Consider the following 12,787-nt stretch of genomic DNA (forward strand, 5'->3'; position numbering starts at 1 on the left):
TCCTATGGGAGCGGCCTGTATAAACTAGCGCTTCGTGTTCTGGCTACTCGCAGTAATGGTCCGAGTTGTTGACAACACGCGCATCAAAAACCTCTTTTGCGTGCATGCAAAATTAGTGTGCGCCTATCAAGCACCTCTAAAACAATCAAAGGCGCTTGATAAACAACAACAAAAAGTCCAAAGACCGCGCGTCTCAGCAACTGAGGACCGCGCGCTGTCATTTTTGTTTTGTGTGTACAGGATTACGTTAGCACGCACTTTCCTGTCCATTCAGTTAGGCCTCATTTGGTATTATGCAGTGGCCAGTAGAATGTGGCGATCACGAACTGCAGGTGAATTGTCTGAAGTAGGGTTGAATTTTTCCCGAGACTGAGTTAGTCTGGAGCCTTCTGGAATAAAAGTCGGTTTTCCTACTATTATTATTTTTCTCAAAATACTCTAAACCGACTCATTATTCCAGCAAACCGCGTCACCCAGGTAAGTTTCTTAGTGGACTCTTTCGATATATTGCAAGAAAAAATGAAATGGTGCTAGACGGGTTCTCAAGCACTTACCGAAACTTAGTTTTCACTTTAAAAGAGTACAGTAGTTTCCTACAGCACAATCTAGTTGTTCTTGCTGTAGGTTCAAACAAGTCAGACTTCAGCGGAAAATGTTGTCTTGTTTCAACTTGATGGCCAAAATACTATTACTGCGCAGGACACTGGGTTGTGTGCTGCTATGTACAAGCATTTGACACACGACTCTGGAGATGAGACATCGAATATGTAGATATCAAAGATTGACCTTTTCCCACAGCTTGAGCAAGCGAGAAAGAATAAAAGAAGAAAGTACAGGGCCCTGTTTAATCAAAAGATAAAATCGATTTAAAATTTCCTCAACACACAGCATGCCATAGACTTATGATAGAAATCAACTTTATATTAAATTTTAACTCTTCATAAAACAGGGCCCAGTTATGATTAGGATTATGAAAATAAAATAACAGTCACAGGAGAGAGAAGTGAGAATAGGAAGAAAACAGAGATGAAATGATACGGGACAAGCTTTGCACTCGGTTAAAAAAAGGGACATCACAAAATACTGTTTAGCCTCCAGGAGAATAAAAAAAAGGAAGAAAATGTGGGATGAAGGAGGTGAAAAATTGAGAACAAGATGGCAATAGATACCGCACTGGCTGGCCATTCCTTTAGGGTCACTGGTCCGCAAATAGAAAGTTTGCTGTTAACTCTTCTCTTTATTTTTATGCATCTGCAGAGCCCCACAGGCTATGTGGTACTCCAGCAAAGGGGCGAGACAGGGGCATGTTATAGGCCAGCGGAAATGTCTGGGTTGAAATTTCAGAAACGGACGTTTGACTGACATCATGGCGCATGCTTGAAAACAGGAGGTCAACTCAACATACTGAGCATGTCTACTAGCTAAAGAATCCTTTGTAAAAGTGCAAACATTTGTGCTACTTACTTTTTTTTTCTGCTTGGTAAATTCAACAGGACTTTATCTGTTTACAGTTTTGAGGATAAGAATACTTTAATTAATCATTTAGGTCTAACTTGACTCCAGACACATTTGAGTGTCAGATTTTTTGCTACAGTTCAGGGGAGCACCAAATTTGCTTTAAAAAAATCCACACTGAAAAAAAGAAAAATGTGTGTTTCAATATTCACATTATTGAGTTTGGGATCATTTCGGAATTAGATTGCAATGATTTTGCAAAAGAGAAAAGCTCAATGATTTGCGTGAGTTTAATCGAGATTTGAATCATGCTTTTCCAGTGTGTATGAATGGGTCTTGAAGGGCTGCTATGGTATGATGGCCATGGTTCATTGGCTATCTTTGGAAACAAGTCTAGATTTCAGCATTGAGACCTTCATGCCAGAATTGATTGCTTTATTGCAAGGGGGATGGGAATCACTACTGGAAGACACGCTATGGTTGCCATGGCAACGAGATGAGGCAAGCAAGGTAAAGCGAGATGACTAGTACAGCAGAAACAATATCACCACGCTACTTCTCGAGTGGGTGCTTTGACCGACTGCCCATCAGTTTTCTTCCCAGGGCCGGATTGAGAGAGAGAAGGAGAGACAGACAGACAGACAGACAGACAGACAGACAGACAGACAGACAGACAAACAGACAGACAGACAGACAGAAAGAAAGAGACACACAGAGAATGAGAGTGAAAGAGAGGGAGAGAGATACACCTACCATACTTGCTGTGGAGCTAGGAGCCACTTGTGTAGGGATCCATGACGGATGCTAGTATTATCTCCTTAGGGTAACCATATTCCTAAGCTCAAGCCCAATTTGATTTCACGACAATACCAAAATGAGGGTGGGAGGGGGGGGGGGGACTGTTTGTTAGCGGATGCAGCACGGGGTGATGAGGTTTGAACCTGATTTGAGCTTGTGAGGTACATGCAGATGATGAAATCTAGGAAGCATTTCAGTATAGCTCAGATACATGCACAACAACTTAGATAAGCGCATCAAATGTGATAACCTTGGGGGTCTATCTTATGCAATGTCCATTGAATTTTAGAATCTAGTATAAAAGGGTTTAAAGGACAAGTCCACCTTCATATACATAAGGATTGAGAGAATGCAGCAATATTAGTAGAACACATCAGTGAAAGTATGAGGAAACTCTTCCTCCACACCCTCCTCCTCCTCTTCCTCTTTCTCTTCCTCCACACCCTCCTCCTCCTCTTCCTCCTCTTTCTCCTCCTCCTCCTCTTCTTCTTTCTCCTCCTTCTCCTCTTCCTCCTCCACCTCTTCCAAGTAGCACCCTTTATCACACCAGACAAGAATTATGATTTATCACATTTTCATATTCTGCCAGATGGCTGACAAAGATCTCAGGAAGAAATGCATCCGCCCTTTCGGAAGCTGGTATTAAAAGTTTTGTGCTCCGGACAGTTCATCAAAGGATGGATTCCTCAAGTGGTTGAATAGCTGTGGCGTTATCCAACGCCATGGTGCGACTTACACATGATGGAGGCTTGCCTTGTTTTCTTCTTGGCCGTCAGATATGACAGATGAGGACAGTTGGATTAAAGGGGAAGTGGGAAAGACAAGAGGATGAATAGAATGAGAAAGGATTTGAAAAAAAAGGAAGTGGAGACTTACTATGGAGAGAGGAAAAGAAAAAGAAAGAGTAGAGAGGGGAAGAGGATGGATTCACAGAAAAACAGGGTGACTGAATATCAGTTTCATGATTAATCTATAAACAATAAAAGAATGAATGAATAAATACATGAATTAAAGATTTACTGAATGATTGAATGAATGAATGAATGAATGGATGAATGGACGAAAGGATAAATGGATGAATGGATGAATGGATGAATGGATGAATGGATGAATGAATGAATGAATGAATGAATGAATGAATGGATGAATGAATGAATGAATGAATGGAAGACTTAGAAAATGCAAAATCAGAAGACAAGGACACAAATGTCTCAGTCAACAGATTATCAATCGATTTCCTCACTAATATTTCTTCATCAAATGGAATGTGGCAAGCACTATGATGCATCCTGTTACTATTCTTATTTTCTGTCAGCTTGCTTTAATGTTAAAACCCCACATTTACTCAGTGAAAAAAAAAGAAATGAAGATTTTCAATCAAGGGATTTGATCTCTTCAAAAAAGGGAAACAATATCTGAAGACAATTCACCGTGCCTTTGTCACCCCCCTTCATCATTTTGGCAAAAATCATACATTTTTGTTGTTGTTGTTGTTGTTGTTGTTGTTGTTTGACAAAAAGCGATACACCAGTCAGCTTCTGCCTTTGAATGCTGCTTGATTATTGACAGAATCAAGCTTTGCTCTGTAGTACCTCAAAGAAAGACCATGTATAAGTACATACTGTAACATGTTCTGCGTTCAGACGATGCACTGCGTGTCATCGAAAAAATATACTTCATTCGGGGAAAAACCCAACAAATGTTAGAATTACAGTTAAGAAGACCTTGTATCGGTCTATTTCTGTCTCCTCTTGAGACAATGAATGCATTACACATTCCAGAATGATGGAAAGCGAAAAAAAATCATGAATTGTATCTTACATTGTTATTGAAATTGAAACACAACAAAACTGTAAATGGAGTAACTACCTCTTCTCCACAGTCATCACGGATAATGAAGTTGAAAAGATTCTTAGAATCCCAATAATCATCTTCTACTGAATTAGAAACAAAACAACCTCCTACTACCAGGAAAATTCTCGAGAGGAGGAGATAATTTTAGCTTTGGAAGACAATAAGCATTCTCGAAAATTTCTTATTTTACTATTGATAGCAGTGCTCTTTGAAATGGAGGAGACTTTCAAGATATGTTTCTTAAGATATAAACACTTGTGTGTGATATCACAGCTCTTGAGAGTGAATGAGGCTTGCAAAATATGTTTAAATGTTTTATATATTCATCCATCCATCTATCTATCTATCTATCTATCTATCTATCTATCTATCTATCTATCTATCTATTCATCAATCTTCAAAGTTATCTACTGTAAAAGTGGATATTTTTGTGCTAGTAATTTTTCGCACACAGCTGGGTAAGATGAATTCTACATGTTTTTAATTCTGCGGAATCAGGACATTCATTACTGGAACATATGGCAAGCAAAAATATTTATGGTTGTTTTCTTTTTTGTGCTAGTTTTTATAAAGTCGTGCAAAATGCACAAAAATTTCCACTTTACAATATATATCTACCTATCTATCTATTTATCAAGACATATCTATAACTCTGCATATTTTGAGCATTTTCAGACATGACAATTATTTGTAGAGTGAACAAGAACCTAATCATTAGAACAAACAGCCTCAAAAACTCTTTATAGTCAGATAAAAGTGGATGATATACGAGTACCATTTGAATTTGTGATTATTTTTAAGATTCCAGTGTAACAGTCCATGCATTTAAAGGTCCTGTTTACCTTTGGTGACGGTGATTCAAAAAAATGTTCAAGATATCACATTTGATGCATATGTTTAGGTCTGTTGTATCACAAAACATCCTACCATGTAAAATTTTTGCAATAAAGCCTGAAATATAACAAGATATCAGTATTTTTCTCATAAAACCATAACTATAGACGGTTTAGCGTTGCAACATTTTTATTATAACTATTGTTCACATTTTGTGTATTTAACAATACATGAATTGATTACACGGATTCAAATTATTACAGTGGTTGTTATTATCCCAAATTCAGATTTTGGAACTGTTTAAAAGCACTAATGCTGTGTTTTTGTTTCATCTGCAAATGGTAAATTATGCCTTTAAGTCTCCCCTCTATCGTAGATGTCACCTCGAGTACATTTACATGTTATTAAGGGGGAAAATTTGCAACATCCTGGGGCACACAAGCCTTTGCTCATGGCGGTCCCACCTTATGGAATGATTTACCTTCAATTTTGAAATACTGCCCTTCATCAGACTGCTTCAAAAGTGGTTTAAAAACCCACCTGTTTAATGCCTCTTTTCAATTTTCTATGTTTTTGTTTTAATTTGTACTTTCTATAATATACTCCTTATAACCTTCTCTTTTCTGTACGTACAGCACTCTACAGAGTGGATTTGGCTTAAATACTTTAAAGGGATCGTATAGTTTTGGTTGAGACCTAATTTCAGGTTTCTAACATTTTTTGGTGAGATAATGAGAAACCTCTTATGAAATATGAAAGAACATGTAATTCCATCAGAATTCAACATTTATTTGACGAAAATTGGTTTTGAAATGGCTGAGATATCCAAAACAGAGCGATCCTAATAAAGTGTGGGACCCACCTTTTATTACGATGGCTTTGTTTTACTTTGTTTTTGGATGTTTCAGTCATTCCAAACCCGATTTTCATAGAATAAACTTGAATTCCTCTTAAAATGGAATGCTCTGTACTATTTCATAAGTTTTTTCTTGGTATCTCGCAAAAAGTTAAAAGCCAAATTCTCATCTCCACTGACACTGCACCATTCCTTTAAATCATCTCACTTATTTTTATCATTATCATTATCATCATCATCATCATCATCATCATCATCATCATCATTATCATCATTATCATTATCATGATAATGTTATGACTGCCAAGATTTTGATTTGTGTCACTATGGAGTTCATAAAACAAAGAGAGGACAGATCATTTCCTCCCAGGCAGATGCTTTGCCTGGTCACTTGAGGACCTCATCCAACCTTCATTCATTCATATATATATATATATATATATATATATATATATATATATATATATATACATACATATATATTTCTTTGTCAAGACCTCAATGCACGACCAAGGCAAGAAGACAAAGAGACTTCCGCTATTAACCATCACATTTACACAGATTGTGTGTGACAATAGCCTTGACAAGTCTTCATTTATTCATCTATTATATTTTATTCATTTTTTTCGGGGGGGGGGGGGGGGTAGTCAGGATTCAATGCATATATTCAATCAAGGTGGAAAATGCATTTTATCTTCCCCTGCCAGTATTGCAATCAAGTAGGATGTAAAGTAGTCACTGCAGTCATAATTGAGTCTGAATTTATTGAGAATTTGATACACAAATATTGGACAATGTGACACGCAGGGTTACCAATGTTGGGAGACAAAAAGAGAAAAAAAATACATGGATGTAGATGAAAATACATATTCTAAAAGCAAACAAAAACTGAAAAACAACAAATTTTGGTTTTGAAAAAAAAATTAAAAAGGTACATACAAGCACTCAATCATGAAATTTCATCAAGATTATATTTCATCTATTTCATTCATCAAGAGAATTACTGAAAATATACTGGTAATTAACATGCAGGACAGAAAAAGTACACTGTAGCTCAAGCAATTGCGCACCTGAAAACTCCCCAAACAAACGAGAAAGATGGTAAAGAGGTACAAAGCTGCTGGATGAAGTTTGCATGTCTGGATATTTCAATACCAGGAAAAGTAAAAGCTCTAATAAGTGTTAAAAAAAAATGCAACACTTGGTAACTTGGAAAAGTGGTACTGTAAATGTGGAATTTTTTTTCACGGTGTGGAAATTTTCATATATTATGCGAGACCAGAAACTAGCACGAAAATAAAAGCATGCAACTATTTTTCCTTGTCAATTGTTCCACTTATTAATAATGTCTTGATTCCGCAGATAAACAACACAGAAAAGTTGTCTTATCCTGCCAAGTGCAAAAAATTACTTGAGCGAAAATATCCACTTATACAGTACTACTACTTGATTTTTTATTTGATAAAAATGAGCTAAGTTGATGGGGAAATTAATGCATGTGTTTTCATCCATACTGAATACAATCAACCTTCAAGACATTTTGTGGATTTTATGATATCGAGCCACATAATTTGATGAGGATTGGAAGTACTAGCCAAGTATGATTGGTAACATTGCACCACATCATACAATAACCACATAACAAACATTTATCTGAGAGGACACTGGAGCACAGCATACAAAGTCTGCATCGCAATCGTATCAAAGTGGTTAGTGGTGAAATTCAAAAAGCTTTTCGGTCAGGTTTGTCCACAAGTTCTGACAGCTACTGCTGGAGTACTTCATGAAGCCCGGCGAGTCTGCAAGTTCGTTTGGGAGCCCATGACAAGTCGTCCACTCTCATAGCAATGTCAATAAGCGCCAGGTTGATAATGGGGTCTGAAGGAGCAGGGGATCAACATCGCTCATAGATTTCCTGGCAATGCCAGCTGCCGGCCGACAGCCAGAGACCCGGGTTTTGACACTCCATGGGTGTCGCACAGTTAATTCCTCTAAAATGACCGGTCACTCTACAATGAAGACAACTCTGCCCCATAACCTCTCCCCCCCCCCCCCTTCTCTCTCTGAGTGTGCATTTTGCTTACCAGTCCAAATGCTGTGAGTATCAATTGATATTGGAAATGCACTTCTCCCCAGAAGCTTTGCCCATTTCGGTCACGTGAAAGGCATCGGTGTGTGACATTGCTGTCTGAGATAATGAGGTTCATATTTATGTCTTTCTTGCTCTAAGAAACAGTTCTGAGAGCAGCGGCAGCTGCCTAAGAGTGTGTACTTCATTTGTTGCTTCGCCAACTGCAGTTCAACTCACAAAATATCCCTCATTAGCTATAATACACTCATCAACCACAACAGCGTTAAAGGGCAGATATAGTTTTGGTTGAGATAAGGATTTCGATTTGTAACTTTTTGTGAGATAATTAATAGAAACCACTTTGCACATGAAACATAAAAGAGCATATACAATTCTAACAGGAATTAAAAGTTATTTGATGAAAATTGGTTTTGATAGGGACAAGATATATCCAAAAACAAGGAGTTCCTAATAAAAGTTGGGTCCCACCATTTCTTCGGACCACTTTGTTTTACTTTGTGTTTGGATATCTCAGCCATTTCAAAACCAATTTTCATCAAATGAACTTTTAATTCCTCTTAGAATTGCATACTCTTTTATTAAATATAAGTGGTTTCTAATCATCTCACCAAAAATTCAAACCTGAATCCCCATCTCTACCAAAACTATACCATCTCTTTGATATATTTTGTGCTCTCTCTTCATGTCATTATTATGACTTTCTGACAAACTTTACACTTTGCAGAAAATGCAATGTCATTCTCATTATTACTTCATTCATATTCAAAATAGTAAGGAATGTTTAAAGACTGCATGTGGGTTCAAGATAGGAGTTTAAGTGTTTTTTTTTTTAGTATTTCTAATGGAAAACTGAAGTGCAGAAGTTTTTTTTTTTTTTTTTTTTTTTGGTAAGCCCATCTATTGTTTAGCAGTGTCGTCAAGAAGAATGTAGGTATAAGTTCTGATTCTGAATGCTGAAGACAGGCAATGACACTTTAAACCTGACAGAGTAATTAGCACATGGGACTACACTGTGTTTTATCACAGGCCAAGGCTCTACATTTAAAGTGTATCTCATGAAGGAGCCCACATCTGGGATGAATTGAAAGATGAAATTCCAGCTCTGCGCTTTTGGTACAAAAATGATTTGGTACTGCAGCTAGCAGCGAGGCGGGAAACAAGACCCCACTGCTAACACAGAAGGGCGAATCTTTCATACCACTCGCTCTAGAATTACCTTTCAAAGGTCACTTTAAACAGTTGCACGCTCACTCCACATTTCCATTAAACTTTGAATGAAGATGGCATTAGGTTACAGACAATGTTACCTCGTATTTACAAGAGAAAAAAGAAGAAGCTCCAATGCCTTCTACCATGGTCGCACTATTTCCATCAAGTTCCCAATATTTGACTTCAAACTTTTGTTTGCTCATACAATGAATAACGTAAATTGCATAATCTTATCAATTCAACACAATCTTTGGCCATATGCCTTTCAAACAGTTTTTGTCAAATGAATGAATATAACAGCTTCGACAGAATACATTGAAAATACAGAACAACTCCACTGCAAGGACGACAAGTGGGACACAAAAATAGAGTAAAGTTAAACCATGGTGTCACTTTACCTCACGTTCTGGTGCCGCTGGATGTAGATCTTGTGAAACTGAATGTCCTCCCTCTTGTTGGCAATGTCTGCTTTCATCTCCATGGCAACGTGCCTCGGCAACACCGACAATAGGAGACGCTCCTGAAAAGAGGTAAAGAGCGAGTGGTGAGATGTCATTGAAAGGCAGACCGGTGCACTGCCATGTCTTTGTGGGGCAGGATATGGATTGTTCCACATACTGGAATGCATTTGTGTGATACCATGTCAATCAAATCCCCTCTCTGATGACATCAGGCATTGAAAGTTAAAATTCCGTCTGTAAAGGAATGATATCTGTGCTGTGATTAATGGGCTTAGTGGGAGGCAGACGTATCTAAATATGGATCAGTGTAGACAGGCAAACATACTGAAAATTTACAGACTCAGAACTACAGGTCCAATTTTAGGAACAAGTGTCTCTGAACTCGTACTCTTGTGTTGTATCCCCTCTTCTCCTATGTTAGCTTGAAGGTGCTTCTGAAAGTCTTTCACAAAGATGTACATGTATGTGAGTTCTAAACGCAGATGTATGTACAGCAGGGTTACTTGGTGGTTGAACTTTGAGATCCAGTTACAGTCGATTCTTCCTGGACATCATTTCAATTACAATGTACCATGGCAATGATTTGTGTATCGTTGTGCAACCAGTGAGGTCTCCAATGTTAAAAACCATCAAAAATGTACTTACTTTATTCTAGATGCTCCATTTGATTTGAATACAGTATGTCAAATTTCTGCACGAATTATAAATTTGTTCAAGTAAAATGCTACTTCATGTTCAAGTAAACTTTTAATAAAAGAGTATAAAAGCAAAATGGAAAGAATGTCACTGGTTTCATTACACCAGGCAACAAAGAAAATAGGTATTTATGAAATGTTTAGAATTTACACATTTTCATGAAAGAGTAAAATCTGTTCACAGATTGGAAAAGATGATTGTTGTCACTGCCTCATAATACCCCTTTGATTGGTTTGTAAAAAAAAAAATTACTGAATTCATATTTGTGGTATTCAAATATTTTATACAGTAGTGATATACAGCATCCTTACCCTTTCTCAGTCTCCCTGAAAGTGACAATAATACGGTTTGGAAATTATTTTCTTCAACTAGTTCCTGCCTAGGGGTAATAAGCCCTGCATTTATGTATAGGGTGTAAATCCTCTCCAAGTGTTCCCCCAAGGAGATGGATGGGGGGGGGGGGGGGTGGGGGGCATGGGGGAGAGTGACTCTTAAGATCTATTGAAACATTCCAAATGTCTGAAAAACCACACCACTGTAACACAATAACAACTCTAGGCTTTCGATGACAACTTTCAAATTGCTTAAGGGGGAAAAAAACCTTAACGTAGTTTTGTTCGCAAGAAACCTAAACCTCAATCGAGAGAGAAGAAAATGGGTGAAAAACCTATGGAACAACCACTACTGAAAAGTGATCATGTCTGAATTTTTATTTCATTTCATTTTCATAAACCTGATACGTTCACATCATTCTCCTCTCCATGCTGGTCTTTCTTTCTTTACTCCTTCCCAGCCTTCCGTTTAATCAAATTTTAATTCATTTCGGATTCTCTGCTCTTTTTATATCATAATGGTGGCCAGTCACGCTTGCCCATTCCGCAACTTAATGCTTACCCGTCAGTGACGTTCAGGTTGTTATAAAACTTGTGTCTGATTAACAGCCCAATGTTTGCCAAGTGTAGAGTGTCATGGGGGCGTGTATGAAACAAGATCAAGTTGTCATGGTTACCACGAGGAGTACCTATATATAGATATATATATATACTTGGTATCCTTGAGCATGCATGTCGATTGAATGAACAAGCAAAACCTACATGGCATTCTATGATTAAATACGTGAGTGGGGGTATGAGTACGTTAAGAAAAGAAAGTGCCCTAATCAATAAAAATTATGTAGTGACAAAATCAGTAGGGGTAATGCGGGAGAACTGCTCATATCATGGTCTGGAAGTCAGCGAATCTCACGTTTATGAGACGGCCAGATTGTTTAATAAATGTGTGCAGCCATACCTTTCTTTGCTTAACAGAAACTGCTGCAAATGACATGCTGTGAATGCGGTGCTTACGATATCTTATCTTTATGAAGACGCAAACTACACTATTCATAGTGGTAATTCAAAGTTCGTGTGAAATACGCCTACGATATTTGCGCATGAATCCTGTCACAAAATACTACTCACTGTACAGCGGTGTATTTCTCATCTGACCCGACACACTTCCTTGTCTTCTCAACAAATGAGATACGCGAAAGAGCAGTGCTTATGTCGGAAAGGTATACGTTCTGGCCAGAAGTATCGTGGTGCAATGTGTTTCGCGAATGAGAAAGGTACCAACTAAACTGCCACGGTATCTATTACTGCCGTATTTTGCTAATGAGAATGGTATTACAACAAATTACCACAGTATCTACTGCCATAGTAAATCCAATGTGAATACACCACTTGATTACATTTTTTTTTTTTTTGCAGAGAACATCATTCTATACTTTGAAAAGAGATGGACACTCATCTCTAACAACATGATTCGCTGACCAGAGTATGACCGTACCTTTAAGAGAGTAGTCGCCGCGCAAGAGATGCATGTACGAGGAGACAGGACACAAGGAAACAATTACAATTACAACCAAGGTAGAACTTTGTAACATACCATCTCATTTCCCCAACAGAATTCAATTACACGAGTGAAGCACAAAATTGCTTCGCCACTCTAATCCACAACTGCAATTCCCTCATAAACTGCAATCTAAATGCACTTTCAGACAAAGCAAAAACAACCAAAGCAAAACCAAAAGAACGAGACCGGGTACAGATATGGCACTTTCGGCTGGAATTGGCCGCGGAGTTAGAAAAATTAGAAGTGGACGGGAATCATTAATTTGCAATCAGCAGAATGGGGGGAGGGGGAGGAGCAAAGAAGGAACGGAGCAGGAAGGCGGGGAAGAAAAGGGGGACAGACTTGATGGAAGATGGCATATCTAGACGGATTCAATTAGGTCCACCAGGTATTGCATCGCCTACTGGGAAGTACATGGAACCTTCTATAAACATCTGGACAAGACAAGGTCTACCCGTCCTTGATGGAAGCGCCTCTACAGCCCTCTGATAAAGCTGTCTTCAAGACGGTCCCTTCGCTCCCTTCATCAGACAGCATTCAGAGCAGAAGAACTGCATTTACATTCAGATTGGTGTATGCCAAGCTAGCACTGATCTCACATCACAAGTCTAAAAGAAAATGAGGCTAATGAACACACTC

General features: G+C 38.1%; 1 protein-coding gene across 1 annotated transcript in view; it reads right to left on the bottom strand.

Annotated features, from left to right (window-relative positions):
- Nucleotides 1–12,787, bottom strand: part of LOC139741961 (adenylate cyclase type 5-like) — a 232,232-nt gene that overhangs the window by 114,816 nt on the left and 104,629 nt on the right. The window contains exon 4 of the mRNA XM_071652528.1: nt 9,497–9,618. Coding sequence (XP_071508629.1) covers nt 9,497–9,618 — 122 coding nt within the window. The remainder of the gene's footprint in view (nt 1–9,496; nt 9,619–12,787) is intronic.

This window comes from Diadema antillarum, unplaced genomic scaffold (assembly GCF_040938485.1).
Source record: "Diadema antillarum isolate AM-2024a unplaced genomic scaffold, OU_Dant_1.0 seq00000966_RagTag, whole genome shotgun sequence".
Taxonomy (NCBI): domain Eukaryota; kingdom Metazoa; phylum Echinodermata; class Echinoidea; order Diadematoida; family Diadematidae; genus Diadema; species Diadema antillarum.